The sequence below is a fragment of the Dasypus novemcinctus genome, chromosome 18, assembly GCF_030445035.2.
Source record: "Dasypus novemcinctus isolate mDasNov1 chromosome 18, mDasNov1.1.hap2, whole genome shotgun sequence".
NCBI lineage: Eukaryota > Metazoa > Chordata > Mammalia > Cingulata > Dasypodidae > Dasypus > Dasypus novemcinctus.
In genome coordinates this window covers 60,946,629-60,971,977 of record NC_080690.1, presented here as the reverse complement: position 1 = coordinate 60,971,977, position 25,349 = coordinate 60,946,629, and the positions used below count along the sequence as shown (strand labels likewise).

Below are 25,349 nucleotides of genomic sequence, written 5' to 3'. Positions count from 1 at the left end.
GCGCGCCTGCCCTAGGCTAACACCGTGCTGCACAAGATCCAGCGCTTCCCCACCATGCCGCCCCAAGGGCTACCGCGCCCTGCCTCGCAATGCCCGCTTGCGTGGCCCCTTCCTGCCCAAGGTGCCCGGAAAGTCTAGGGCTTCTGCCGGGGGGCCCATTAGCACAGAGCAGCAGGCACAGGCATGTGCGGTGCTAAGAGCTGCAGACGGCCCCAGGAAGAGAGCCTGCCTTCTGGTGGGTTTTGGGTCCTTGGCTGGATTAAGCCTGAGCCCTGGCCAATTGTGTGTAACCTGAACTGTCCAGCCTCCTAGGGCACCTTCGTGATTCCGCTGCTAGTACCAGCACCTAAGGACCACACCCAATTCAGGGCCTGTGACTGCTCCAACCGCACCAACTTCCTCGACTACAAGGGCACGTTCCAGACCAACAATGCCCTCATGCCCTTTGCCCCAGGTCTGTGCCAGGGAGAGGGAACCAGCTGCAGGAGACTGGGATGTGGGGGTGCTGACAGCAGACTCCTGCTTCCCAGGAAAGCCAGCGTACCTGGGCGCAGGCCTGGCCCACTCGGAGATCTTCCTCTTCCCTGCTCCATCCTGCCGCGGCTCCGCTGCTCCCTGTGGGGAGCCCTGAAGTCACGGACCACACCCCTCAGTGCACTGCCTGGCACCGTCCACCAGCCTCCCAGCTCCGCCTGGTGCCCACTGAGGTCAGGCCCCATCCCCTCAGCTCACTGGCCCGCAGACCTCCTCAACCCCTTGGCCAATAAAGGCCCTCCGCTACAGATGGAAGAGACTGCTTGCCAAAAGGAAGTGGGAGACAGATGTGTGTGGCTCTGAGGTAAACTTTATTTCTTGGCTGACAGGATTCCATGCTCAGCCCCTCCCGGCACCGCTTACCCTGCCCAAGCAGCGGCAGCCCAGTCCAACAGGTGCCATGGCCAAAGGGGTTGGGGAGCCACTTCACATTCCAGGTTGGAGGAGTGGGGGAGCTTGAGGGTACACCTGCCCCCCAAACCTCTGCCAGCAAGAGGCCATGACTCACCCACCCCCAAATCCTGCATCCTGGTGAGGTGGCCATGCCTCCTCCCATCTAGCCACACCTGGTGGGGGGTATAACCAGAGCCCCCAGCTCCAGTAATGGTAGCCCCCAATGCTGGCCCCTGCCCCGGTTACAACCCCAGCCCCATCCTCCATCGTGGGGCAGCAGAGGTCTCCCCAACTCCTTGGTCCTCAGTGATGGCCAGAGCCCTCAACACCAGGCAGGACAGGGCAGAGGTGGAAGCAGCAGAGGTGGCAAGGAAGAGGAGGCACCTGAGCTGGGTGGGCTGCCAGCCCAGCAGTATGAGGCCCAGGGCCCTCCTGAAGGCAGGCAGGCCGTCTGTCCATGCAGCGCAGGGGTGGCCACTAGGTGGGCGGAGCTGGCTGTGATTCAGGCACCTGGACACTTTTCTGTCCTAAGGCTGGAGATGAGAGGAAAGGAGATTTATGGGTCATCAGAGAGGGGACCAGGTGGCCAGGGAAGATGGACAAATGAGAACCATGAAGAAACAGGGCTCCTGTTGAGGGTACGAGTGTGGGCCAGCTAAGGAAGGTGGGCAGAAATGAAAAATGGCAGAATTTAACAAGAAACAAGGAGGTGGTTTGAGCCTAGTAGGATATATGGAAGAAAAAGAACTTGAGGTAGGAAAGCTGTCTGGGAAGCAGTACCTAGCTGATACTTGTCTTTGGCCGCTGCCCTCTCCTTGGCATCAAAATACCAGACGGTGATGGCATACCTGGGGACCAGAGCAGTCACAGGGGGCAGTTAGAGACCATTTTTCTACAATCCCAGCCACCATATCCATCCTGACACTAAAGCCCACCCTTCCAGGCCTGGTTCTGTCCCCATCTAGGCCCTTCTCAGACCTCTTCGCTCCTTACTCCCTCTAGGGGTCTGACGAGTTTCCAGGCAGGGGGAGCACCTGTGAGTCATACCTGGTGGCATAGGCCGGCTTCACCTCATGGGGGTTCCGCCGGTCAGACCAGAAAATAAGCAGTCGGTCAAAGAGTGGCTCGATGTTGGCTACCACAGGCCGGCCCTCGGGGAAAATCTGCAGCAGGCCACCGTGCACCTGGGGTGGGGGGCAGGCCAGAGGGTGGGGCAGGCCAGCTGGTCCTGCCGGAAGCCCCTGCTTGCACTGCCCTGAGAAGCCCACCAGGGGGCGCGGCGTGAGCATACATCATTCCCTCCCACCACCCAGGCTGGTTTCCCTTAAAATGAATGACAGCCCAGAGTCTGCATCACCATGGAAATAGGCAGGAAGCTACTAAAGAAGACAGGAAATGGGGAGTTCATTACAAAGCTGGGTGGGGCTGGGGCAGATGACACCATTCCCTGAAGGGGTGAGTTCCCACCACACTGTCAGCTAGAAAAGAGGAAGTGCCATTTCCCAGGAAGAGCCAGCAGATCGCACTACCCTCCTGTGGGCTGAGACAAGGAACAGGAGAATCCTAGAATCTGAGCTGGGAGTGGAAAATGAAGTAGATGCACACTGCCCGCCTCCACCCTCTGCACCCTACCTTGATGTCCCAGTTCTGATTCAGGTAATAGATACAGGTGATGCAGCGCCCGTCGCCGTGGGGATTGTCAACGTGCCTCACGTACCCCAGCCCATTGCCGGGGTAACACGCCACCATGGCCTGGCAGAAACGGAGGGAGATGGGTTTACTAGGGCCAGGCAGGGACATCTTGGGGTAGCAGCTGTCCTCTTCCTCACTTCTCCCTGCCCCTTATTTCTTCCCAGACTCCTTGACAGACTTCCTCCTTTTTCAGCCAAGTCCCCATCCCCAAGTCCATCAGAAAATGCCATTCCTGGTTCTCAAGGACCCACCCACCTACAGACAGGGTCTGGCACCCAGATAACCCAACCTACCTCAGAAATCTCAGTAAAGTAAAACCAATTTAAACATTTGTGCAGGGACTTGCCCTTGCAGCCCAGAACAGGGGTTCTCTCTTATGGCTGCAGAGTAGAATCCCTGGGGAGCTCTGCAACCCTGACGCCAGGACTGACCTCAGAGGTGATGTGCTTGGTCTTACATGGGGCCTGGAATATTTAAAGGCTCTGAGTAATTCTAATGTGCAGCAATTATTTGTGCCCTAGACCACAAAGAATCCCCGCTAAATAAATCATTTGTCCCACGCCCATCTAAGGAGGTGCCGAACACCAGAGTCCAACAGTACCTGGAACTAATTTCAAGTCCAAGGAGAACCGAAAGGGCCTCACTTGCTTCAGTTGTAAAATGGCTAACACCTTCTGTTTACAGTGGTAACATTAACCCCGTTTGCGAATGTAACTTTGGTGGTTCCTAACCCCCATTCAGGGGCCGAAGGGACGGTAACAGCCCTGGTCCCCCTGCTGAAGTTAGGACTACTCCAGTCGCTGGCTTCGGAGTACAGGTCTGCCCACAGGCCAGGGTCTCCTCCCCTGACAGCTGCCCTTCCCTTGCCCCTCTCCTGCCCCAACCCCTCACCATGCTGAGACCTGGGCCGTGCCCACCCTGGTCCTGTCTCATCAGAGCTGACAGAAAGGTGTCTGTGGTGAGGGAAACAGTCCCGGCCATTCCTACAGACCTAACTCCTGGGTTCAAATCTATGCTGCCACACAAGGTCTATGAAATCGGGCAGGTGACAACTTCCCAGTCAGGATCCTCATCCATGAAACAGCTGACAGCTACGTCTCAGGATACAGTGGGAAACAATAAATGCCTACGAGGCACCCAGCACAGTGCCTGCCACTTAACGAGAGCCCAATCACAAGCTGAAATAACATTAAAAATGAATGAATGAATGAATGAATGAATGAATGAGGTCCCTGTCCTCCCCAGTGCCCAAAGCCATGGAGGCCCCTCCTTTGGCTTCTCCCCAGCTATCTAGATCCCTCAACATAAGCTCCCCACAAATTCTAAGGTACACATGGAGGCCAAATAGATCTGGGCTGCTGCCGAAACAGGACTCAATCCCTCAGCCTCCTCCCAAGAACCCTCTTAATTAAATATTGTACCTCATCCATCAGAGCCCATGTCCTGTGAACTAGCCCAAGTTTAAAGGCAGGAAAGAGACCAGGACCCCCAGGAAGACGCTGTCCCCAAGGCCCCCACCTTCCTCCTTCTGGAGGGAGAAATCTTTGTACTGCTCCCTCCTGCAAACAGGGCAATGCTCTGAGGAACTACCTCCCTGGGGGAAATGTGACAGTGGCCATGGCCCAGGTGGCTTGGCATCAGTGAGTCACTGCTCTAGTTAGGAACCTTGGCTGAGATGATGCTGGCTGTGTCCACTGGGGAGGGTGGGCAATTGCCTTCCACACTGCAGCCTCCCCACCACCTGACCTCCATCAATCCATCCCCACATGTCAGCCAGCCTCTTTTCTCCACAATTCTGTTGCTCAAACCCCTTCAAGATCCCATGGCAATCACAAAAAAATACAAATTCCCAACCACAACCTCCAAGGTTGAGTGAATGGCCTCCACAACCTTTTCTGCTACCCTCTTCCCCAGCCTCACAGGTCTCCTGTTATTTGAACCAGCAAAGCTTATCCCTGCCTCAAGGCCTCTGCTGCACCTGCCAGTCCCTCCTCCCTCTGATCATCCTTGTTGGTCAAGTCTCAGGTCAGTGGTCACCGCTTGCCAGATGCCTTCCTCGAGTATTCTGGCTGAAGGCACTGGGCTGGTTTTCCATCCCACCACCTCCGCGTGAAGTCAGCACATTCACTTGTTTACTTAGCGCTGCTCTGCAAAGCAGCCCCACTGGAAGCCTCTGGGACGCGTCTATCTCCCCTGGCATCAGCGAGTCCCCAGGTGTCCAGGCGGTGTCTGCCGACTGAAGCACTCCTCTGGGTCTCAGAGCCTGAACCCTACCCCCACCTTCTTTTCTGTCTTGCCCTGCAGGGCACCGCACAGGGTCCCCCATCATGCAGGCATGTCCTCTGCAGCCTGGCATGGAACGTGGCACACTGTACAGGTGCACAAAGGCACAGAAACAGGGACCTGCCCTGTAAGGCCCCACCCTTCCCCTCATACACACACCCAGGGAAGCATCTATTTCCTGCCCTCCCCGCAATGGGAAAGCCTTAGATCTAAGGGACAACAGGCAGAGTAACATAGGAACTTGGGGCGGGGGGCAGGTAGGGCACGGCTGGCATGATCCACTCCTGACGTGGCTATTTCAGGGAAGGGGGCAGCTGGGATCAGAGCCAGGAGACTAGAGCCAGGAGACTAAAGAGTTAAGGCTGTGTGTGACAAGGCACCAGTAGGCCCCCAAAACACACTGCTCCCCAAGTATGTCCGAAGCTGAGGACTGAGCCAGTAAGAGCAGGCCCCACCTCCAAGCTGCTCTTAAAGGCGCAAACCAAGACAAGGGTAGTTTTGATGCCAGTGGGAGTCAATTCTCCCACCTGCAGGGCCACTGAGCAGAGGGCCCTGGGAGAGGAGGGAAGGCAGAGGGCACGGAAAGACTGGGGAATAGTTTGCTGCAGCCCCCACCACCTCCGTGACTGTCGCTACTCAGCACCCACAGTTTTTCCACCCCTGCAGAACACGGGAAGTCCAGGTGCAGGCCTTTAAGGGCAGGGGGAGCCCGGAGTGCAAGTCTTACTGGGGCAGGGGAGGGTCAGAGTGAGGAACTCCAAGGACTGCTCTGCCTCCTCCCTCCTTGCCCCGGGCAGCCCAGCCTGTTCCCTCTCCTCCCCAGCAGTAAGGGTTACCTAGGGCCAAAAAGTCCCACCACCACCCTCCCACAATCCTAGCCTGTGCCCTATCCCCAACCACACCCCAGGTGGGAGCCAGAAGCACCAAAATGGAGGGGACTGCTCCCTCTACCCTCAAGTTTCCCTCCTAAAACTGCCACAGACCAGCTGGGGAATTAACCTGGTTTTCCCATTCTGTGGTTGAGAAGCCTCCTGCCCCAGGCCACTCAGCTCCTTCCGTCTCCCCAGACCTCCTTCCTGCCGTGGCAGCCGTCTGGCGGTGAAGGTGTAGAGCACCCTGCGGCCAAGAAGGCCCATACGAGCTCCCTGAGCAGGAGCCAGGGGGGAGGGGCCAGCTCGCCCACTCTTAAGGGGAGGGAGAGGGAAGTAGGACACGTTCCAGCTGGGGTGGGGAGGAAACAGGCCTCTGCCCGGGGAGCCTGGGTCCCAGTGGCCTGAGCGGGAAGCCGCCCAGAGGCAGAAGCCAAGATGGACTCTGAGGGGGAGGGAGGGACCGTGCGGCAGAGATACTGCTGGTGCTGAGCAGGGGCTCTCTCTTCAGGGCCTCATCCAAACGACCCCAAGCCATGGGCTCAAGCCTCCGTAAGGAGAATTCTCGTGTCAGCAGGCGGAAGGCCTGGTGCGCCATGGTTGGTGCAGGCTGGTGACCCCAGGTTCTGGAATGGGCAGCTGGAATCCCACGAGGATAAGGCAACAGACCCCCAGAGATCTCACAGGTGAGGTAGAGCCCACAGGGTCCGCTAACAAGCCCTCTACCCATGCTTCCTCAAACCTTCTGTGAGCCCACAAGCCTTTTCCTAAACCCACTCTTGCTCAGAGTGCTGCGTTTCCAACAAACAAAAGTGGCTCCGAAGACTTCACAGAAGGTGCCCCCAGAGCCTCACCTTGGTGCGCCCATTGATGACGTAGCCGCCCAGCCGCCCAGCGCAGTACCGGATGACCGTGTCCACGTGGGCCATGAGGGCGCCGATGCTTCGACAGCCTGGCTCGTGGCCTTCTACCCAGGCGATCTGGTCCCCGCGGATGCTGCGTGGCGGGATAGCCCGCTGGCTCACTAACTGCCCATCACACAGGCGCCCGTCCCGCTTCAGGGCCTCCACCTCAGCCAGCACGCGGTCACCCAGCGCTGCCCCCAGGAAGTTGTCCTTGACGCAGATGCCGTAGTACCGCATGCAGGGCACGACATAGTCCAAGGCCAGCCGCTCGGATGCAGTGGGCAGCACTTCCTCCCTCAGTCTGGCACTTCCTTCACCACTACTACTGCGGCAGCTCAGGCCACCCTCCCGCTCTGCCTCTTGGTTCTCCTGCCCGGCCCAGGGCCGCTTGTTGGGTGCAGGGGCATCCCCACCATCCTCTGCCCATTTCCGTTTGGGGGCCTCAGGCCGGGCACCCTGGGCTGCCAGTCGCTGGCACCCCTTGGTGACCAGCGCCGCAGCCCCCTCACTCTGCAGTGGCCGCAGCTCGCCACCATCCTGTCCTCCAAAGCCCTCATACCCAGAGCTGGCAGAGGAAGATGTGGCTGTGGCTCTGGGGGTCCCACTGCCTGCCGAGGCCTCACCAGGCACTCCTGGACGGTGATAAGACGGTAGCAGGGAACAGGGCAGGTAACTCTCCACCCCCATCCTGGCCCGGCCAGGCTCCAAAGACTCTGACACAGACCCCGACAACTGAGGCAGAGCTTGACTCAGGGCCTGTGGCTGGCACAGGCTGTCCATGGCAGCAATGTCTTCATCCCCCGGGCATGGAGGGCACGGCCCTGGCCCATGGTGCCACCCTCCTCCGCCTCCTCCTCCTCCACTCGATGTAGCCGGGAGCCGGGGCAGCCAGGCCTGGTGTGGGGCAGGATAAGGCAGGGCAGGCAGGAGGGGCTCTTCTCATGCCCTGGGGGTGCTCGCTGGTTCTCAAGTCTTCTGCTGTCCCTAAAGACTCGGAAAAGGACCCATCAGGGTGGCTGGAGAGAGAGAGAGAAAGGGACGTGAGAGGGGCTAGGGATAGATAGGTAGGCTAGGGTAAGGGTTGTAGGGGGCAGGAGGGAGAGGAAAGACGACAGGACAGACCTGGATACGGGGACCCCCAAAACCTGAAACCCCTGACAAGCAGCATTGGGTTGAGGAGCTGGAGGACAGAGGCTGATATATGGCCCAAAGACAGAGGACTGTGGTGGGGCCCCTGTCAGCAGAGAAAGGGGAGGTGGCCTGAGGTAGAACAGGGACAGAGGAAGGGTGGGGAGTGAGGGGACTGGAAACTACTAGCCAGGAGGGATCGGCCTGGGGGTTCCAGAGAGACAAGGAGGCAATGTGGGAGTCCACAGACAGAGGGGATGGGGGTGGGGGGATCCCACAGAGGAATGGGGGCGGGGGTTTCAGAGACAAACAATGGGAATGGATGGGGGGAGCCAGAGAGAGAAAAACAAACCGGAGGGAAGCTTAGCGGAGGGCCTGAGACAGCCAGACTGAACGGGGAACGGGGTGGAGGGGTCGCCTGAGCCAACGGCCTGCTGGGGGTTGACATACACCCAAACGGAAGGAAAGTCCTGGAACAGACCGACAGACGGAAGGGAGGCTCGGGAGGAGCGTCCAGAGCGACAGAAGGAAGGGCGTTGGGGCTTCATGCACACAGGGGCAGGACAAGGGGAAAAGGCCGCCTGCGCAACCCCCGCGGTGCGGGCCCGGAGCCCCCTCAGGACGCAGCAGGCGGCGGGGGCAAGGCTGAGGGGCGCTGGACCCCGGGCCTCCCCCTCCCCCTGGCGCGCGCTCCCCGCCTCCCACCCCCAATTCCCCAACGGCCAGCACCCAAACAGCCCCGGCGCACTCCCGGCGCCACCCCCACCCTCCCCTCCCCGCGGGGACCCCGGTCCACCACGGCGCCGCACGCCCCCGCACCCTGCCCGGCTCGCGCTCGCGCTCCGGCTCGGGGTCCTTCCGTTCCCCGACCGCTTCCCTCCCCGCGCTCTCCTCACCGAGCTTTTTCCTCCGGCCTCGGCGCCGCCGTTTATGCCAGCCGCCCTGCGCCGCACAGAGCGCCATACCCCGCCCCCACCACCCGCCACGCTCCGCCCCCGCCTCGCCCGGTGGGCACGTGACCGCGCCCCGGCCAAGGAGAGAGCGAGTGCGCAGGCGCAAATGTTGACTCTCCCCACCCCGCCCCCAACGCCCGAGACGGGGGAATTGCGCCCGTCAAAGTCGCCAGGCTCATTTGCATCCTGGGTCCCGCCTCCTTTGCGCTGGAGGAGGAACGCCAATAGAAAGGGCCGGATCAGGGGAAGAGAATTTCTGCGCTAGTTATGTAAAGCAAGTGGGAGGGACATGCAAATGTAAGGAGCAGACCCACCCCCTCAGGGCCGAGAACGCTGCGGAATGACGAGTGGTCGGGTCGGGGCGTGGCATGCAAATAATGTTGCTTGCATAGGCAGCTCTGCTTCTTATAGCTCAAAAATAGATGAGAAATGGAGAAATGTCTGCGCAGCTGAGAAATGTAGGTAAATTCGCACGTCAGTACGTAATTTGCATAAGTACCTTTCAGAACGGAGGATAAAGCGAGAGTGAAGAACGCCCTTGAGCGAAGGGAGGGCGCTCTAGAAGGGAGATGCAAAGGTCTCATTTGCCTGACCCGCTCCTGCCCTGCCAGACAATTGTGGGAGTCAGAATAAAGCCACCGACAGAGGTCTTCAGAGAAGACATTAACATAACCAACCGCTTAGTTCCAGGAACTTCGCCGGTGACCCGGCTTGGAAGGGTTATGCATATAGGGGCTCATTTGCACGTTCCCCGCCCCCCCCTCCGGCAGAGCGCCGGGTCCAGCCCGGGAACCTCAGGTCTGTTAAGGCCGGCTTGAGGGTCGGGGTCGACGTGCATTCCGGGCTTAGCAGCTGGAGAGTCCTCAAGGGACTGTCCCCGTTCCTGACAGGGCACTTGTGGGTGTCAGCGCCTCACTTGGTCCAAGCAGATGGCACAGATACACACAGGGGTCAAATGCTCAAGAGTTGGAATTGCACAAAGACCCACCCAGGCCTCAGGGGCCTGCGCAGGTGTACAAGAGGAGCCAGACAGACACGGACACCTGCGCATCTGCCTCAGACTTTCAGGCCTCAGCTTAGGTACCAGCTGGGTACTATAGGGCACAGACCCAGCCCAGCCACAGGCCCTAAGTCTCACTGGCCGGGCCTCATCCATACAATCACGGAGGACACACAGTAGTCAGGAACATCACTGTCATATGCACAAGCAGCACACATTCCTACACAGACCCACTGCACGCACAGGTATTGCAAGCACACCACACATAGAAGTGTCACCAACACAGGGACATCAGTGACACACGAGCCTCAAGCAGTCACTGCCACAAAGTTTCTCCATGTGACAAATGCCCTCATCACAGCAGACACCTGCACCTTGAGTCTTGGTGTACTCCCACACCATGTCCAACCCAGCAATGTGGCTTCCGCAAAAACCATGCAGCTATGATTCTTATCAGGGTCCCCCTAGTTTCCCCTTCTTCCCTGTCATCCCACAATGAGGGAGGCCAAGACACAGATGTAAACAATGCTTTATGGGACAGGCCTCCAGGTAATAAATAACACGTACTCGCATTGGCAGGGCCAGGCAGGGAGTTGGGGCCCAAAGGCCATGATCTCAGGCTTCGGGAGTTTGAGGAGTTCTTGGGGTTTGGACATGAATTCAAGGAAAACATGGATTAGCCAAGACAAAGGAAGCAGCAGCAGGTACGGGTTCCCCCTTCCCCCGTGGCTCAGTCTTGCCCTGCATCCAGGCCCCACCAGGCCAGGGAAGAGGGTCGGTGGTGGGGCAGCTTCTCCGGGGCCAGGGCAGGTGGGGGGGGGCACAGCCTCCCGGGGCCTGGGTCTGGGTCCCAGTCGGAAGGGCAGGGCTGGTCCTGGAGAACAAGTGAGCTGAAAGAGAAGGGTAGGGTAAAGTGGCGGGAACCTGGGTTTGTCTAGCTGAGTGCCTCTGTCTCATTTCTGGGTCTCTTCCTGCCTTCCTATCTGTGTCCATTAGTCCATCCTTTTCTGTTTCTTCCGGAGTCTCTACAATGTCTCTCTGGTTTTCTCTTTCTCCTCTGCAGCTAATTTTGGGGTCTCCCCCTGCAGCTGCCTGTTGGTATGCCTCAGAGAGCCGTCTCTGAGTCTGTAAAGGGACACCTCAATGTCTACATATCTTGTCTCCACCTTTGTATCTCTCCATCTTCCTCTATGGCTCTAGATCTCCCGGCCCCGGGCCTCATTCCAATGTTTTCCTAATTGAGGTAACACATTAGAATAGGAATTCTCACTTCGGCTGCATAAAACATTACCTGGAAGCTTCTAGAAATCCCCAAATCACTTCAGAATCTCTGGTAGTGAGGCCCAGGCATCCGTATCTTTTAAATTTCCCCAGGTGATTCCTCTGTGCACATAATTTAGTGGGTCAAGAAGTCAGACTGGTGGGCCTAGACCAATTTGTTTTCAAATGAAATAGAATAAACTAGGAAAAAAAATATCAGCGTGCATCATATGTAATAAGACTCCGGTGCTAGCTGAAAGAGCACTGTCTTACTGCCCTGAAACAGACTGCGCTAAGTGCTGAAGTAAACACCCACACCCATCCATTTCTGCCAGCCCCAAATCTCTAAAGATGGGTAATAATAAGGAAAAATTTTTAAATAATAAACAGCTCACATTTATGTATTCTTTATGAGCATCGGGCCCTGTGCTAAGCACTTTTTATGAACGAACTTTTTTAATCATCTCAGCAACTGTAGGCGGTTAAGTACCATTATTAGCCCCATTTTACAGATGAAACTGAGGCACAGAGAGGTGATATAATTTGTCCAGCTAGGAAGTAACCGAGTCAGGGTTTAAACACAGGCAGCCTGGATCCAGAATCTATTCTCTATCACCCCGCTTTCCCTCTCAGATGGGGAAGTTAAACACTATACAAGTAATTCATGATCAAGTATACAAAGTTGAATGCTTTAAAAAAAAAAAAAGCAGTGCATGGGGGCATTGTGAGACCACCCAGCTTGCAGGGAGTGCCTCCATCTGGGAAGACACTAAGGTTTCCCAAAGGAAGAGTCATTTCATGGTCTCATAAAATGAGACCAGAGGCTCATTTTAGCAGAGACCTTGAGCGGGAATTGGCTCAAGAAAGGAGGCAGGAAGAGGGGAACACCCAGCCAAGGGCACAGCAGGTGCAAAGGCCTGGAAGGAAGAGAGCACTACCCGGGAACTCCTTGGCTCCTCTCTCTCTCCCTCAGACGCCGCACCTATCCCATCAGGAAATCTCGTTGGCTCTGCCTTCAGGGTATATCCAAAGTCTAATCCCTTCTCCCTACAGCCCCCCTACAGCTGCCAAATGGCAGGGATGGACATTCCACGAAGCATGGGGTTGAACAAGCAAGGCTTCCTGGAGGAGGTGGGGCCTGAAGGGGGGTACGGGGAGGTTTCCAGGGAAAAGAGAGAAGGAACAGTGTTGCCGGCAGAGGGACCAGCATGAGCAAAGGTCCAGCGAAACGGAAAACCTTCAGCGCAGCGGGAGAAGCGGGAGGTGGGGAGTGGTGTGAGTTGAGGGTGGCAAGGCTTCCGTGTCCTGCAGACCCTGGGAACCATGCACAGCTTTAAACAGGGGAAGGACAGGACCGCATGTGTGTTTTGGGAGGACCCCAGTGGCTCCATCAAGAGGCCACGGAGGATACAGAACCCATCCACTTCTCAACCCCGCCCTGGCCCGTGCCCTGGTCCTGCCAGCCACTGTCCCTCCCCTGGACTTTGCAGGAGCCTTCACGCTGGTCTCCTGGCAACCACCCTGCCCCTGACAGTCTGCTCTATACCCATCAGTCAGAGGGTCTGACCTATGAACACCTCAGTCAGGCCATTTCCCTCCTCTGCTCAAAACCTCCCATTAGGGGTAGAAGCCCGAGTCCCGCCATGGTCCACAGACATAGCTGATCCGCTTCCCTCCCCGCCCCTGTGAACTGCACTCCAGCCACACTGCCCTCCTCAGTCCTGCTGGGCATGACCCGACCTCAGGACCTCTGCACTTGGCGCTCCCTCTGCCTGGAACGCACTTCCCCCAGATCCCCACATGGCTCCCACCTTCACTTCCTCCAAGTCTTTGATCAGATGTCATCTTCGCAGTGAGGCTCTTCCTCATCATCCTATTTTAAATCCCATTCCCTCCTTGTCCTGATTTTTGCTTCTCCATAGCTCTTATCGCCAAACTACTAAAGAATTTCCTTATGTTTAATTTATGTACCTTGTTTATGGTCTGTCTCCTCCCAAAAGAATGTCAGCTCCACAAGGGCAGGGATTTGGGCCTCTTTTGCTCACCCCAGCACCTTGAGCAGAGCCTGGCACATAGTAGGTACTCAATAAGTAAGAGCTGGGGGGTGTGGGGCATGGGGTATATGGGAAACTCTTATATTTTTTAATGTAACATTTTTTGTGATCTATGTATCTTTTTTTAAAAAAGACAATTTAAAATATAAATAAAAAATAATTTAGGTGGTTAAAAAAATAATAATATAAATAAATAAATAAGTAAATAACGGCTGAATTATGAATGGGAAGGCCATGAGATCTAGGGGAGAGGGCTGCCAGTAGTCTGGGGATGGAGAGGACGGTGGATTTCCTATAGCCTGGAGCTCTTTTAGCTCATGCGTTTTTGTCTCTGTCTCACACATTTTGTTTCTCTGGTCACCTCTCTTTTTCTTGTCCCTGAATCTGTCTCTGCTCCACATTCCCCCTTCCCAGGACACCTCCACCCCACTCCAATCCCCCAGGGTCCCACCTGGCTCTGTAAATCCCCCAGGGTCCCACCTGGCTCCGCAGGTCTCAGCAGCCACAGGGCTGTGGGGCCACGGCCTGGGCACTCCGAGGCTGCCGCAGCTGGCGGAGGGAAGCATCGCCGTACTGAATGCCTGAGCCCATCCTCTCAGGGTCCAGCTCACCTGGGAACGTAGGGGAGAGGTCAGGGCTGGCCCCCTGGGGGCTCCCAGGCCCAGTCCTCTATCCCAGCCAGTCAGGGGCCTCACCTGAGTCAATCTTGTTCAGGATGGTGCGGGCGCACTTCAGGAAGGCTTCCTCCACGTTCTCACCCGTGAGCGCGCTCGTCTCCAAGAACATCAGCTCTGGGTGGGCAGACACTCAGAGAGTCTCAGCCAGGTGCCATCCTCCACGCCAGCTCAGACCTGCTGGCTTCCACTCTACTCTTCAGACATCCCACACTTGCCCTCATTCCAAGCCCTTGCACATGCTGTTCTGTTATGAATGCCCTCTCCCCTCCCACATCCCCATCTGCCTTGTCCTTCAGAGCTCAGCTCAGATGGGCCCTCCTCCAGGAAGCCCTCCCTGACCCCCTAGGCTAGGTTAGGTACCTCCTGTGGCTCCCACAGGGCCCTGGGCTTCCCCCATCCCAGCCCCGACCCCTCTGCCTGTGCCTCCCATCCCATCCCTGGTCCTCTGCCCATGCTTTCCCCATCACAGTTCTGATCACTCTGAGCTGTCACTGGCTAGAGACGGGTCTGTCCACCCACCCCGCCACACTGGACTCTGAGCCCCAGGAGAGCTGGTCCCAGGCTGTCTTCATCCCTGTGTCCCAGCACTATCTAGCATACTTCCAGGCCCACTGTCGTCCACCCCCCACACCACCTGCCGTGCTCCTCACAGTAAGCAAGCAAGAGCCTGGATTCCAGTCACATCTCTCTGATGGCAAAACCTCACCTCTAAACCGGGAGGGCAGATTCCAAGCCAGCAAATGTGCTTGGTTTGGCTAAAGGGATGTTTTCAAATGAATTTACCCTCACAGACCCCAGACCCTTAGGCATGGCTTGCCAGTCCTCAGGGCCCCCCTGCTCCAAGCCAGGGCCTGCTAGCATGGAGCCTGCTCCAGGCCCGCCTCCCTAACTGACAAAAGGCTCGACATGTCCCCACATGCCCCCGGGAGCCATGTCAGTGTGCACACTCTGCCTTGAACTGATACCCCGTGCTGCCTACCCAGGGTGGTCAAAATCTTCATGACAGCCAAGGTTAACGGAGCCCCGACTGGACGTCAGGCAGGGACTGAGGGATCTCCAAGGACCACCTCCCTTAACCTTCACAGTATACAGTGAGGCAAACACAGTGTGATCCCCCTTTATTACAGATGGGGAAACTGAGGTCGCAGCTCGCAAGTGGCAACACTTGGATTTGAACCCATAGCTCTGAACCTCCACTCCCCTGCTGCAGACACACACAGTGAGGGCCAGGCGGCCCATAGGCCCAAAGGACTATGCCCTCCTTCCCAGCCTCACCCACGAACCCCTCCTCCCCAGCCTGGCCCCCCGCACAGCCCTCACCATTCTCCTGGGCAAAGCGGGAGGCCTCCAGGAAAGTGACCTCACGCTCGGGGTCCAGGTCCTTCTTGTTGCCACAGAGGATGACCACAATGTTGGGGCTGGCCAGCGTGCGGGCATCCGTTAGCCAGGCGGCTAGCGAGTTGTATGTCTCCCGGCTACGGAGGAGGATGGGAAGAGGGAGGTGGGCGCAGGAGAGGGGCCACCCATGTACTGGCCCACCCACTCTGTACCCACCTGGTAATGTCGTATACCAGCAGGGCTCCAGCCGCCCCTCGGTAATAGCTCCGTGTCACCGACCTGTGGGGCCAGGGGGACCTGGTCACCCCCGAGGCTGGGGTCTGCCCCGAGACTGCCCCCCTCTGCGGAGAGAGACTGGTGGTTCAGAGGCTCCCTTCGCTGCTGGCCCAGCCCCCAAAACCTGGCCTTGGTCTGATCTCGATAGAATTTCTGTCTCAATGTCTCTCCCTTTTTTCTCTCAATCTCTCTCTCTCACTTAGCCATCTCTTTCTGCCTCTGTCTCTGAGTATCTCTCCGTATGTCTGTATCTGTCTTTCTGTATCTCTTCATTGGTCTCTGTCTCTAGTGTGCATCTCTCCAATTCTTTGCTTCTCTCTCTCTTTTTCTGCCTCTGTCTGTCTCTCTGGCTTGCCCCTCTCTTATCCTCACCCTTGCCTTCCCATTCATGCATTCATTCATTCATTCATTCATCAAGCATGTTCTGAACATCTCCCCTTTGCCCAGCACTGCAGAGTACAATATAACTTCATCCACTTCTCCCTGTCCCGTTGTGTCAGGGGAGGCCCTCTCCCCAGTGTGGGTCCCGATGGAACTCGTAGAATCATTCCACAAGCACTTACTGAGTGCTTACTGCAGCCGAGTCCAAGGAGTACTTATCACTCCTCCTCCCACTCTCTATCTTTGGACTCTGCACCTTACACAGTAAATCAACACCCGAATATTAACTTAGCCATTACAATGCTGCCCGGAGACCACACTTCCCTGTGACTTGGACTTCCCATTTCTCCCTCCCTGCTCTCTGCCTCTGTCCCAGACTCCCCCTCAGGGTTTCTCTGTGTCTCTCTACTTTTCCACAGACACTTCCTTCAGGCCTATTAGGTGCCCAGGGCGAGAAGGGCACAATTCTTTCTCCTTCAAAACATCCCTCTCTCCACCTCTCTGGCTACACCTGTCCAACATTTTAAGCCTCTCCCTGTCTCTGAAGTCTGTTTCTCTTTGCCTCTTCTTATCTCTCTCATCTTTCTCCTCATGCTCTCAGCCAGTCTTTCTCTCTCCCTCTCTCTTTAGTCCCCCTCCCGCACAAGTCTCCCTTTTTCTTTGGGTTTCCCTAGGGCACATCACTTTTCCTCAAAGTGCCTCTCAGAGCCTCTCCTCTCTCCCTGGTTCTCTCACTCTTCATCTGTGCTTCTTTCACCATCTCCCCTTCCTCTCACTCTCTGTTTTTCTCTCTCCAGGACTGCCTCTCTCCTCGGCCAAACGTCTCGGCTAATCATGGTCTCCTACTTCTCACTCTCTGCCTAGTCTCTTTGCTCCTCTTGCCGTGTCTCTGAGCAACCTTGAACACTCTCTTCTCACTCTCCTAGGGAGGCCATACCACCCAGGGCCCACCTACCGAAACCGCTCCTGGCCAGCCGTGTCCCAAATCTGGAGCTTCACTGTCTTCCCGCCCACATTGACCACGCGGGATCCAAACTCCACGCCGATCGTATGGTTGGAGTCCTGTTTGACTGGGAGTCGGAGGGAGAGAGGAAGCAATGCAGGGGCTCAGAGGCTCTCCAGCCTTCCAAGACCTCCTCAACCTCCTAGAACCCATTCTCATTACTGGGGTGAGGCTCAAGGAGGACCTAGCAAAAAGCAGGCACCAAGGCAAGGACCAGGCAGCCATCGCTAGAGTTGTACCTATAGCCAGCCCTCCCCCTGCCCGCCCCCACCAGCTGCCCACCTGCCCACACCATGCCCATGCCCTCAGCTCGGTACTCCCAGGGCCACGCCTAGGAACTCACACTTATTTTCAATGAACTGATGGAGGAGACATGATTTGCCAGTTCCTGCACTGCCGATCACCAGGAATTTGAAGAGGAAGTCTGGGCAGATGAAGCCGGAGACAGGGATGCCCACAGGGAAAGAAAGATACAGAGAAAAATATGGAAACAAGAGAGAGTCACAATGTGATAGCCAGATCCTGAGCCTCAACAGACTCCAGCACCTACAATCTGATTTATTGGACTTACCACACTCAGCTAAGATGGAGGTGAAGAAGGACAACCACCACACCATGGAGCCTAGAGTGATTACAACTGAAAATGGGAGGATTGCATCCAGCATCCAGGTGGAATCTGAGCCTCCTCTTGACATAAAGGTGCAATGGACACAACCAATCCAGTGTCCACATAGAAGAGGTGGCATTGGATTGGGAAAAGTGGACATAATGGACAAAGGGTATGGGGAAAGGCAGGAAGAGATGAGAGGTGGAGGCGTCTTAGGGACATGGAGCTGCCCTGGATGGTGCTTCAGAGGTAATCACCGGACATTGTAAATCCTCACAGGGCCTACATGATGGAATAGAGGAGAGTATGGGCCATGATGTGAACCAATGTATATGAGGTGCAGAGGTGCCCAAAGATGTACTTACCAAATCCAATGGATGTGTCATGATGATGGGAACGAGTGTTGTTGGGGGGGGGGGGGGAGAGGGGGGGTGGGGGGGTGGGGTTGAATGGGACCTCACATATATATTTTTAATGTAATATTATTACAAAGTCAATAAAAAATAAAAAAATTAAAAAAAAAAAAAAGTAAAAAAAAAAAAAAAAAAAAAAAAGAGAGTCACAGATCAAGGACAGAAATGGATACAGACAAGACAGAAACAGAGCAAAAGACAACAATAATAACAGATGACATAGTGCTTACCATGTGCCTGGCACTGTTCTAAAGTTCTTTACTTATAGCAATAGCCCACTTAATGCTCCAGAAAACTCTATGAAGGAAGTATGCTATATTATCCCCATTTTCCAGATGAGGAAACTGAAACCAGAGAGGTTAACTGGCTTTCCCAATGTCACACAGCTGAGAAGTAGCAGTGTTGGGATTCAAAGTCAGACCATCTGGCTCTAGAGTCCAAGATCTTAACTTGACATTGCCAGAGCCTCCTGAAAGTCATTATATCAAGGACTACAAAGTTCTATCTGATATGGCCCCTGCCCTTTTCAATTCATCTTCTACAACTCTGGTTAATTCACTCTACCTCAGCCCCTGGCCTTCGGTTTATTCCCTGAAAATTACAATCTGGTTCCCACCTCAGGGCCTTTGCACTTCAGTTCTGCATACTGGACTTAAAAACCGCAACCAGTCCTCACACCCATTTCTCCTATTGTACTTCTATTCTTATTTTCCAATTCCAAACTCCTCCCTCCCTCCCAAGGAATGTCCCTATTCGGCTTACCATTGCATCCCACCCTAACTCACTGGCAACCCATCCCTATCGCCCCGATCAGACCTCTCTAGCCAGATCAGCCCCAGGGGCCAGAACACGGCCCCGCCCCGGGATTCTCTCTAGCTCCTTAAACCCCAATCTTGCCTTTTACCCATTCCCACCTGCCCCATTCATTCAGGCTCCTCCCCGAAACATTAAGACCCACCCCTTCCCTCAAGGCCTCTTCAAAATCCATCTAGACCATCTCCCTCAAAGCCCACCCCAGATCTATTTAGCCCGTGCACCAGTCCCTCAGGCTCCGCCCAAATCGATTAAGCCCAGCCCCAGACGCACTAAACCCCTCCCAGCATCCACTAAGCCCAGCCCCATAACATTAAACCCCGCCCCTGGTACACTAGGCCCCGCCCATTTCCACAGGCCCGCATCCTCTCTGGGCCCAGACCCCAGACTCGACCTAAGGCCCACCACCCTCACCGTAGGTCTCGGCCATGACTCGGTTACGGCCGCCTAGGGCCGCAATATGGCGCCGCGGCCGCGCCTGCTCCTCGCTGGCAGCCACTCCACTCCGGCTGCAGCCCCGGCTCCTTCCTACTCTCCGGGCCCGGCGCCGCCACTTCCGCCTCCACTCCCCTCCGGCGCAACCCGCTAGAGCTGCGGGATACCAGGCCACGCTTCCTAAACACAGGGATTGGCGGACTCAGCAGGCGGAGGGCGGGACGAAAGGCACGGATTGGTGATGTGAGAGGGCCCCGAGACGAAAAGGGTGGGGCCAAGACGAGCGATTGGCGGAGAACAGGGAGGGGGCGGTACCGAGAGGCTCTGCGGGGCCAAGAACGGATTTGGTCAGGAGGCTGGAGGCTGAATCGAGACTCCGGATTGGCTAGGGGAGGCCTTGGAGGCGGGGACATGGATGTAAAGAAGGGGGCAGGTGCAGGATTGACAGAGCTGGGAGAGGAACGGCTTCTCAGATGGCGGGTACAATTTTAGACCGCAAAAGCGTAAAGGATGGAAATCAAGGGGACACATGCAGATTACCTCCCACCTCCCTTTGCTGATAATCTTCCTTCCAAGAAAACCTCTGCTCTGCAATTCATGCCCTCCTCGTGGTCTGATTGGCTGATTCCTAATAGTTCAGCTCCCTCCCATTGGCCTAGAGAGGCCATTACAATCCCGCAATTGGGTCGTGTAGATTATTCCGCTTCTGCTTTGCTTGTGCCCGATGTCTAAATTTAGGAGCCCGCCTCGGGTACCCAGCTTGGAGCCGAGGACGATTCATCAGTGAAAGTCTGCCTAGCGACCACTGACATCACCATACTCAGTGGGTTGATTGGCTAGATTCAGAAACGTTTCCTTTGTCCATCCCGCCCCACCCCAAAGACCACAGAGATCCGCAATTTGCACTTCGATGTATTTGCATAAAGCTGGGGAGGGAAGGCAGCAGACAGCAGTCGGCTGAGCTCACGGGCAGTAGAAATCCCATTTCTGAAAAAGAGAAAGGGGAGACAGTGCAGAGAAAACCAGAGGTCGCCCCTCAGATAACCTAGTGGTACCAGCAAAGGCTTTAGCCGCAGGGTGGACAGGTTTGGCCAGGCAGGGGCTATGCGAATCGGCCTAGAGGCCGCTCATCCTTGTGTCTCCCAACTGAAAAGGGGCTTAGAAATCACTCCCCACTTCACAGGTATGAAAACCCGGGCAGGGACAGTCCCAGCGCTAGGCCACAGGGGAGCCAAGGGTAGGGCGCATCTTTGCCCACCATCGAGCCCAAGGGTCCTCCCTCCAGTTCTGTCCCTCGACATCCCCCAGGCCACTCACATCTGTCTTCACATCGATTTTGCCAGGTTTCAGGGTCTGGTCCTCACGGACAATGGTACTGGGGAAATACCCAAGGCGGGCAGCCAGGTCTCCATAATAATCTCCCTGAACCTGGGGAAGAGGAGTTCTAAGCTGGGGTCTGGGAAGATGGCACGTGCCTCACTGCTGAAGACCATCGTGCTCTCTTGCCCCTGATCCCCACATGGCTGGCTCCAACCAAGTCATTCAAATCTCTCGACTGCTCAGAAGCCTTCCCTGACTCCGAAAGGGAGTAGCCGCCCAGTCACTATTCATTCTCAAAGCAGCACATATTTGCTGGTATTTTTGTTGACTCACTTGTTGCCCCCCTCCGCTGGAATAAAAGGGATCGTTTGCTACTGTATCTTCAATATCTAGAACAGAACCTAGTGCCATAGTAGGTGCCCCCACCTTGCTAAACAAAGTAAAAATGAAATAGGTCACAATATCCCCCCCCCAAAAGTCTAACTCTCTCAAATATTCCCTTCAGGTGGAAAATTGGGGTCCACTTCCATCCCAGCACCCTACCCTTCCCTCTGACTCACGCTGCCTCCCCAGAAGAGCCGCCCGCGGCCCTTCAGCTTGGAGAAGACGTACACGACCTGGCCCCTGTGTATGGTCAGGAAACGGCAGTCAGGGGCCACGTAGTCCTGCAGGGCCACAGCCATGGAGATGGGGTCTGCGGAAGGAATAGAAGGGAATGACAGCACCCATACACACCGGCCGGCAACCCGGGCCCCGACAGCCCCCTCCCCACTCTTACGGCTGCATTCCTCATCAGCACACAGCTTTCGGTCAGCTAGTTTGGGCATGGGGCGGCCTGTGACACTCGGCCCTGGGAAGGCAGACAGCAAGATGATGACGCTGAGGAACACTGGAGACCAGGCCATCATGGACTGTGAGCAAGAAAGCCAGGGAGGCCCAGGGTCCCAGTTGCCTCCTGCCCTCCCTCTCTCCAGCAGCACAAGGAAACCTGTGTTCTCTGTCTTGTCTCCACCCAAAACCAGCCCCAAATTTCACCCACACCACCTAGAGGCTGCTACCCAGCCAGAACCATTTCAAGGACAGGATGAGGGCTGTCAGCCCAAGAAAATACCAGATAGGCCCAAAGCAGCCCAGGACACACTGAGTGGCAGCCACCCCCTCACCAGTCCACAGGGCCCAGACAGGCAAGTTGGAATAGTCAATTCCATCTTCTCTGGGGTCTGCTTAGGTACCTGGGCCCCTCTGCTTTCCCCTCCAGGGACAGAACCAGAGAAGCCAGTATAGAAAAGCACCTTGGAATTTCCTGTGCTGAGGAGCAAGAAAACAGGCAGCCCTTTGACTGCCAGTTAACAGCCCCAGCTCTCAGGTAGTGAATGTTGTTGGCTTCAGGCTACACAGTCTTCCCATGATCACTATGAAGCTTTACAAGCTAAGAAGCTAATAGTTAATGAGTAAGCACCACGTATATTTTTATTTTAAAATGTTTTAATCAAATTGATACCTCCAGGCATAGAGAAAGTTGAGTTACCCAGCTAGGAAGTGAAAGGGCTGGATTTTCTCCAGGCCAGCATGCTTCACGATCCTACCCTACCTCAGTAGGCTCTATCAGGGTTAAACACACCCATCCAACTGATTCACAGGGAACACAGAGGACAAAGGGATGCTAGTGACATCGCAAGGATACAATCAGCAAAATCTGTTAAGACAAACAACCTGGTTTCTTCAACTAACAAACTGCAAGGGAAAAAATGAGATTGAGGGGTAGCTTCTATTAAAATCAGCTTAATGGACATGTCAACCCCATCACAGTGTGAAAAACTTTGGATCCTGATTCAAAGTGTGTAGTTTTATGTATCAAAACATTGAAACTTTGAACACTGACTGGATATTTAGTGCTGTTAAAGAATTCTTTTTAGATATGATCATGACATTATGGTTGTTTTTATTTTTTAGGAAGTACTTATTTACTCATACTAATAGAAGACGATGTCTGGGATTTGTTTCCAAATAGTCCAGGAAAGATAAGTGGGTAGAGGCTTGGATGAAACATAATTTGGCCACAAGTTGATAAGAGGTGAAGCTGGTAGAGGGACTACAGGAATAGGCTATTTTCTTTTGTGCATATTTGAATTTTTCCACTATAAAACATTTTTTAAAAAATTATTCCTTCACTCAGTATTTGAGTGCATCACATGCTAGGCCCTGATTTAGGCTCTGGAATTCATCAGGAACGAAAACCAATTGTCGTTAAGAGTGCAGGGATATAAATGAGATTGTTCATGAAGTATCGAAAAGGGTACTTAGAAATCTCCATATTATTGCTAAAGGAACAAAGTGGGGGTGGAAATGACCTCATTTGCCAAAGTCCAAAGTATTTATCTATTACTGCAAAACTAGTTACCCCAAACTCAAATGGTTTGAAACAACCAGCATTTATTATCACTATTTCTAAGGGTGAGCAATCTGGGCATGGCTTGGCTGGAGCCTCTGGTACAAGGTCTCCCTCAAGGTTGCAGTTTCATAGGAAGGCTGGACTGGGGGAGGATCTGCTTCCAAGTTCACTCAAGTGGCTGCTGGCAGGATTCAGTTTCTGTGGCAACTGAACTGGGGGCCTCTGAGCCTCACTGGCTATCAGCTGAAGGCCTCCCTCAGTTCCTTGCCATGTGCATCTCGCCATAGGTAGCGCATAACATGGCAGCTGGCTTCCCTCAGAGAAAGCAAGATGGAGGCCAGTTTTGTAATCTATTTTGTCTCCCTTCATTTTTGTTGTATTCATTTGCAACTAGTCACCAGGTTCTGCACACAATCAAGAGGGGATTTCACAAGGGTGTGTATACCAGAGGGTAGTAAGCATTGGGGGCCATCTTAGAGGTTGCCTACCACACCCAAACTTTGTATCACGACTGACGAGGTTTCTATGGACTGGCCATGCTAACCTCCCCAGCCCACCCTGTATCTCTTACTCCAGCCACACACCAGGCCCACTAAGTAGCACAATTCTAGTTAACACATTGTGAATGGCACCCCTGGAGTTTAGCAAAACACTGTGCTGTAATAGGCTTCACACCTTCCTAGTCCTCAACACTGAGCTCACCCCCATCTCAGGGCCTACACACTTCACCCAGATCTTCCATGGCATACTGCTTCGGGCCATTTGGGGCTCTGCTCAAAGGTCACCTTCTCAGCTTGGCTCTCCATGGACCACCCTCTGCAAAGCTGCCCCCTTAGCTGTGATTTTCCATACTACTGAGGAGGAAACTGAGGCTCAGAGTTTAGTCACTAGTCCAAAGTTAGAATGAGGAAGTGGCAGAGGATTCAAATTCACTTAACTCCAAAGCTGTCGTTCAGATAGAGCCACATGCTGCGCTCATTCTCCACAGCATCCACCTCTCCCAGGAATTCTCCCCTCTGGACTGAGGGGAGGGGAGGTAGTCTGGGTCTAAACCATCTCTATGCACCCAACACCCAGCATCACAAGGGCAGAAAACAGCTTTACTCCCACGTTCCCTCCTGGGAGGGACTTTCCATAATGGCCCATTTCAGTTCTCAAGCCCCACCACCTCCAACACGCCATTACATCAGGACACAAATTAGCCTGTCTCTTTTATTCACCACCACATATCCTATGCCTAGAAAAGTATTAGCACATAATAGCTACTCATCCAGTATTTGCTGAACTTATTGAGTGCTTGCTAAGTGCTTGGCAGTGTATGGGGAGGAGCAGGCAGGGTAGCAGTGAGTACTATCCCGTACTAGCACTGATGAAGAGGCACTCTTCCTCACTCAAGAGGAAACCAAAGCTCAGGGCGAGGACATCAACGTCCCATGGGCTCACAGTTAGGGAATCCCCGAGCCCAGAGACTCTACATACCTAACCACTAGGGGCATGACTGCCAGCATGGAGGGCAAGCTCCATTTGCCAGCGGCAATAACTACGTCACCTGGCAGCCCCTTTCTCTTTATGCCCTGTCACTTCTGAGGCTTGCTGATGTTCCATTTGAATGGAGAGAAGGAAAAGATTCGGCTTAAGAGTCTTGGCAGGAAGTAATACCCAGAAAGAAACTAATATAACTGCTTTATTTTTGTACTATTTCCAACTTCTGGAAATGTCACATGGTTTTAGAGTCTCCAGTAATACCTCTTTTTGAGTCCATTTAAAATTTTCCAGCACAGGTGTGTGACAGGAACCCCTCATATTTTCCCTTTTCCATTCCCCTTCTTCCCTCGCTCCAGCTAGGTGCGTGGCTTCCCAGTCAGAAACCACCTGAAGACGTTTCCTTGACTGCCTTGGAGCTAGGGAACGTGAGGGGAAGAGAGTCCCGCCACGTCCCTGAAGCTGCAGGTGGGCAGCTGGCCAGCAGGGTCAGAAAGGCCGGTGGCCCCACCCCTTGCTCCAGCAGCTGATTGGCAGCAGCCTCACGAGCACGGGCAAATAGTGTGGTCCCTGCAGCTGCAGCAGCATCTTTCTGAGCTCTAGACTGCAGGTCCATCAAGGGCAGTAAACTTGAACTCGAATGTCTCAAATAGGCTGCCATTGGTACTGTTTTCAATGATTCCATGAGCACCCAATGCCCTGTATTAAATCTTTCTACCTGAAGTACCTAGAGTGGTTTTCGTGGGACTGCTGCTAGGACAGAAGGCACTTTTACATATTAGGAAAAAGTGAAAAAAAACCTTCTTCCTCAAGTCACTTTTATCCATTAGAAAATGGTTGGAATACATAAATCTACAAAGTGAATGGTGTCTCTTTAAAGGTGGAATCCTTCTGCAGCATACAACCTGCCCCACTGAACATGGCAGCCCCGGGTTTCCATTTCCTGCCCTCAACACTGACTGGGACAAAACAGAAAATTGCCAGGTTTTTAAGTACCAAGTAGTAAGCTTTGATAGCATTACTACACTACTCCATGTCTTCCCAAGTTTGCAAACCCCAATGTTGCTGGGAGATCTAAACACCCAGGAAGTGCTGATATGGAAGGAAGGCAACGGCGGACGGCATGAAAATAAAAACAACA

General features: G+C 54.6%; 3 protein-coding genes across 12 annotated transcripts in view; all 3 read right to left on the bottom strand.

The window, feature by feature from the left end:
* The window catches only part of EGLN2 (egl-9 family hypoxia inducible factor 2), a 90,539-nt gene extending 81,729 nt beyond the window's left edge, over positions 1-8,810 (bottom strand). For 5 of the 9 annotated variants that reach the window (XR_011646357.1, XR_011646354.1, XR_011646358.1 and 2 more), the window contains exons 1-7: positions 8,701-8,803; positions 6,626-7,692; positions 5,902-6,018; positions 2,560-2,679; positions 1,975-2,111; positions 1,708-1,775; positions 545-1,460 (exon numbers count right to left, since the gene is read on the bottom strand). Coding sequence is in view for 4 of the 9 variants with exons in the window: in XM_058280283.2 (XP_058136266.1) it covers positions 1,405-1,460; positions 1,708-1,775; positions 1,975-2,111; positions 2,560-2,679; positions 5,902-6,018; positions 6,626-7,456 (1,329 nt within the window). In the remaining 5 variants the exon portion in view is untranslated. The other 4 variants (XM_058280283.2, XM_071209276.1, XM_071209275.1 and 1 more) reach the window with 4 other exon arrangements.
* A 1,464-nt stretch (positions 8,811-10,274) lies between these two features.
* On the bottom strand, positions 10,275-19,820 carry RAB4B (RAB4B, member RAS oncogene family). Of its 2 annotated transcripts, XR_001118633.4 has the most exons (9): positions 18,994-19,820; positions 17,090-17,170; positions 16,699-16,813; positions 15,303-15,365; positions 15,069-15,223; positions 13,767-13,862; positions 13,552-13,682; positions 12,989-13,082; positions 10,275-10,647 (listed from the first exon to the last, which is right to left on the bottom strand). XR_001118633.4 is itself a non-coding variant. In XM_012525342.4 (8 exons), exons 1-7 carry the CDS (start codon positions 19,007-19,009, stop codon positions 13,567-13,569), a joined length of 642 nt encoding a protein of 213 aa, XP_012380796.1. In that variant the 5' UTR covers positions 19,010-19,820; the 3' UTR covers positions 10,275-10,647; positions 13,552-13,566. The 2 variants fall into 2 exon arrangements, 1 of the variants encoding a protein (XP_012380796.1); XM_012525342.4 differs by lacking the exon at positions 12,989-13,082.
* A 91-nt stretch (positions 19,821-19,911) lies between these two features.
* Positions 19,912-25,250, bottom strand: MIA (MIA SH3 domain containing). Its single transcript, XM_023588925.3, has 4 exons — positions 21,113-25,250; positions 20,895-21,028; positions 20,332-20,442; positions 19,912-20,001 (listed from the first exon to the last, which is right to left on the bottom strand). Exons 1-4 carry the CDS (start codon positions 21,240-21,242, stop codon positions 19,978-19,980), a joined length of 399 nt encoding a protein of 132 aa, XP_023444693.1. The 5' UTR covers positions 21,243-25,250; the 3' UTR covers positions 19,912-19,977.
* Positions 25,251-25,349: the final 99 nt, after the last annotated feature.

Coding starts and splice junctions, on each gene's coding strand:
- RAB4B (XM_012525342.4), bottom strand. Junction 15,366..16,698: donor GCTGGCCAGGAGCGGTTTCG/GTAGGTGGGCCC, acceptor CTGGCCCCACAG/GTCGGTGACACGGAGCTATT. Junction 13,863..15,068: donor CCGCTTTGCCCAGGAGAATG/GTGAGGGCTGTG, acceptor CTGCCCACCCAG/AGCTGATGTTCTTGGAGACG.
- MIA (XM_023588925.3), bottom strand. CDS start 21,242: ATGATGGCCTGGTCTCCAGTGTTCCTCAGCGTCATCATCTTGCTGTCT. Junction 20,443..20,894: donor GGCTCTTCTGGGGAGGCAGC/GTGAGTCAGAGG, acceptor CCTCTTCCCCAG/GTTCAGGGAGATTATTATGG. Junction 20,002..20,331: donor AAATCGATGTGAAGACAGAT/GTGAGTGGCCTG, acceptor TCTCTTTTTCAG/AAATGGGATTTCTACTGCCC.